This window comes from Corylus avellana, chromosome ca1 (assembly GCF_901000735.1).
Source record: "Corylus avellana chromosome ca1, CavTom2PMs-1.0".
Lineage (NCBI taxonomy): Eukaryota > Viridiplantae > Streptophyta > Magnoliopsida > Fagales > Betulaceae > Corylus > Corylus avellana.
Genome location: NC_081541.1, coordinates 31,495,855 through 31,499,150, shown reverse-complemented (window position 1 = coordinate 31,499,150; position 3,296 = coordinate 31,495,855). Strand labels below are relative to the sequence as shown.

Here is a 3,296-nt window from a genome sequence, read left to right as displayed (position 1 = left end):
TTTTTCAGGTGTAGAGCTCACTTGTTACCTATTAAAGAGAGAGAGAGAGAGAGAGAGAGAGAGAGAGAGAGGTGACCATACAACCACCCTTGATTTTTTTTGGCTTTATTTATTTGGTTTCTTTCATGTTTTGAAAACACTTCTCAGATTTTTTGCTTTTCGAAAACATTAAAACACACTTTTCAAAAAGTCTACGAGAAAATTTTCTTCTGTAGACCCTACAGAAAACACTTTTCAAATGTGGTCTAACCAAAAACACTTTTCACATTATTCATTTAAAAAAAAAAAAACACTTTTCTCTTTTCAAAACACAACACAAAAACAAAGTTTTCAAAAACTATACCAAGCATGCACCAACATTTCTTTTTTTGACAAAAATGTCACTCATTAGGACAAATGACCAAACGGAACACTCACTTCCGGGAAAAAACAGAGAAGGAGAAATCCACCTTCTGATTACATAGTATATGTACATAACTGAAGCCAATGTGCAGAATCAATGTACTGACATATTTAGAGTTCAATGTAAGGTGTCAAAACCCCAAAAGTCCCTATTTTATCATTTCCTGGAAGCATTAACACTCTAAACTCAATTTTAACATTAAAATCAGGTGGACCAACCACAACGCACATAACTAACACCAAGGTTCTGAAATGTTTAGAGCATTGATTTAAGGTCTTACAAGATCACACCTACCTCCCAAAAAGTACCTATACTATCGTTGCTTGAAAGCATTAACACTAACCACTCAATTTAGAGAACTCACTCATTTCCTTCAGATCCCAACTTCACGAAATGGGTGGGATTCCTCATGTGCTTAGTTGCCATTGACATGCTGTAAGAAGAGTTATCCCTTTTAAATTGTGTAACTTTAAATGAATTTCATTCCTAATTATTATTAGCCTGCAGACTAGCAAGAAACATATTTGCATGAAAAATCTTACTCGTTAGTTTTGGTAGATTACCAAGAGTTTCTTACAATTCTAAACTAACAAATTTCTGTGTCCCCAAGAGAATAAATGTTTTAATAAGAAACTTTTTTTCCCTACACAAATACATTGCTCAGATCCCATATCAGTTTTACAATTCAGCAAGATAACATAGGTCATAAAGAACACTATCAACTTAAGAAGACTTATTTCATTCCATTTTACATCTGAAAGTGCATGTACTGGAAATCATATGAAATAACATCATAAATTAACCTTCGCTTTTCATTAGAGCTATTCTAGATTCAGTATACAATCAATATGACACCATGAAGCTCATGCAGCCAACTTATTTCATGGTAATAAATCATGTGACAATATGAACACATAACAAGTACAAACAGAGCTTAATAATATATGAATATAAAATAAAACATACCTGCTCTCTTTGTCCCGTTCCCGTAACTCCCTATCCCTTTCTCTTTCTTTGAGCTCCCTGTCATGACTCCTCTCTCTTTCGTCATGGTCACTCCGATGCCTTTCTGATCGACTCCTGCTTCGACGTGACCGCTCTCTCTCCCTGTCCCTCTCACTCTCACGGACACGTTCTCTCCTGTCTCTGTCTCGATCACGATCAAGCTCTCTGTCCCTATCCCCATCTCTCTCCTTCCCGTTCCTCTCCTCCCTATCCCTATCTCTATCCCCATCTCTCTCCTTATCCTTATGTTCCCGGCTACTCCTGTGTCGATCCCTTTCCCCATCTCTAGACCGTGAGCGTTGATGAGATGAGCCTCTCTCTCTATTCCGATCACGATCACGCGAATCATCTCCTGATCTCGAGCGCTTCGAGTGGCGTTCCACATTATCGTCCCTCTCATCACTCCTATGCTTCAAACTGCGACTACGATCTTTGTCTCCGGACTTCCCAGTTTCACCGCCACCATTAAGTGCACCTTCCTTCTCTTTCTGGGGCTCAGGGTTTTCAACGGTTTTCTCCAAATAATCATAGGCGTCAAAATCCATCAGAATTTTCCTCTTAAAAACCACACAGATAAAGTTTATTGCAGTCAAAATCTGACAACCAATTAAAAAACAAAAAACATCAACACAACCATAGCTGCAAAAGAACATTAGTGCCAAAATAGTAAAGACCAAAAGCCTGATACTCTGGTTGGTTGTTGACAATAGGTAGATACAACTAGAATACCAAAATTTTTTAATTTTGCATTTTTTGGAGCCCAAGAAAACTCATTCAAATAATCATCATAAGTTACATATTTCAGTTCCAACCAATCAAAACATACAATACAATGCAATTTCTCTCCTTTCACACCATTCCTCGGCAACCACACACATAACAACTGAATGCTATTCTACAACGCCCCCACAAAGGAAAAAAAAAAAAAAAAAAGCGGTTGAATTTCATTCTCCCAAAAAAAATATCCAGCAAATATTTTCCATCCAATTTCTATAATAATCAAATATAAGCCTTAATTTAAATGGAACATAATTTTCAATCCAATATTCATTCCCAAGCCCTAGAACACCCAGAAATAAAGCAAGCCCTTATTACAATCACGTAAATTCCATTTGCTCTCAGATGCATCACACGGAAGTAAAACGAAATCAAACAAAAAGAAAAACACTTATATTACTTAAATCTCGAGGCTTACAACGTTTCTCAGCAACCAAACGGACGGTTAGGGTTCCTAACAAGAATTTGAAAAATTACCTTCAGAGCAAAACGGAATCTTAGAGCTTCGAATCGTAGACTGAAGAACAGCGGATTGCACTCTGGCGCTTAAAACTTCAAGACGTTAGGTTTCGAGCTCGCGTGTGAGAGTATAGATTTATGGCTTCTCTGCTCTATCGTAACTCGTAAGTGCAAGAAGGTCAAAAAGTGAGCGGCACGTGACCTTATAGCCTGGGTCAGTAACGGATCTGGACCCTCCAATGTCCGAATCCAATACCGTATATAATCGGGTTGCGATATCAAAACGACTTTATTTCACTTATATTATTTTTCTTAAAACTTTGGGGAAACTTCAGAAAACCCCCCCTGAAGTTCCAGCCGATTTGAAAAGACCCCCCTGAATTTTCAAAACTCTCATTTAAGCCCTCTGAACTTCCATTTTCTCTCACTTTAGACCCATTTAACATTAAACTACGTCGTTTTGAATGTTTTATACCCATTTTACCCTTCCCCAAAACTACGTCGTTTTGTGTCCTAAAATTATCCAGCCTAAAACGACGTCGTTTTAGGCATTAATTTTTATTTTTTTTAAAAAAGAAAAAATTTAAAAATTTAAAAATTTAAAAAAATTTAAAAAAAAAAAAAACTAGCCACCCCCTTGGCCAAAATGGGG

At 37.0% G+C, this 3,296-nt stretch overlaps 1 protein-coding gene across 2 annotated transcripts; it reads right to left on the bottom strand.

Moving 5' to 3' along the window:
- Positions 1 to 341: 341 nt before the first annotated feature.
- On the bottom strand, positions 342 to 2,799 carry LOC132186052 (uncharacterized). 2 transcript variants are annotated; one of them, XM_059599833.1, is made up of 3 exons: positions 2,663 to 2,799; positions 1,370 to 2,004; positions 342 to 836 (listed from the first exon to the last, which is right to left on the bottom strand). In XM_059599833.1, the coding sequence occupies exons 2-3, from the start codon at positions 1,951 to 1,953 to the stop codon at positions 764 to 766; spliced, it is 657 nt and encodes a 218-aa protein (XP_059455816.1). In that variant the 5' UTR covers positions 1,954 to 2,004; positions 2,663 to 2,799; the 3' UTR covers positions 342 to 763. The 2 variants fall into 2 exon arrangements, with proteins under 2 accessions (XP_059455816.1, XP_059455822.1); XM_059599839.1 differs by having other exon boundaries at positions 1,370 to 1,965.
- Between the last annotated feature and the right edge of the window lie 497 nt (positions 2,800 to 3,296).

Coding starts and splice junctions, on each gene's coding strand:
- LOC132186052 (XM_059599833.1), bottom strand. CDS start 1,953: ATGGATTTTGACGCCTATGATTATTTGGAGAAAACCGTTGAAAACCCT. Junction 837..1,369: donor GAACGGGACAAAGAGAGCAG/GTATGTTTTATT, acceptor CTCTTCTTACAG/CATGTCAATGGCAACTAAGC.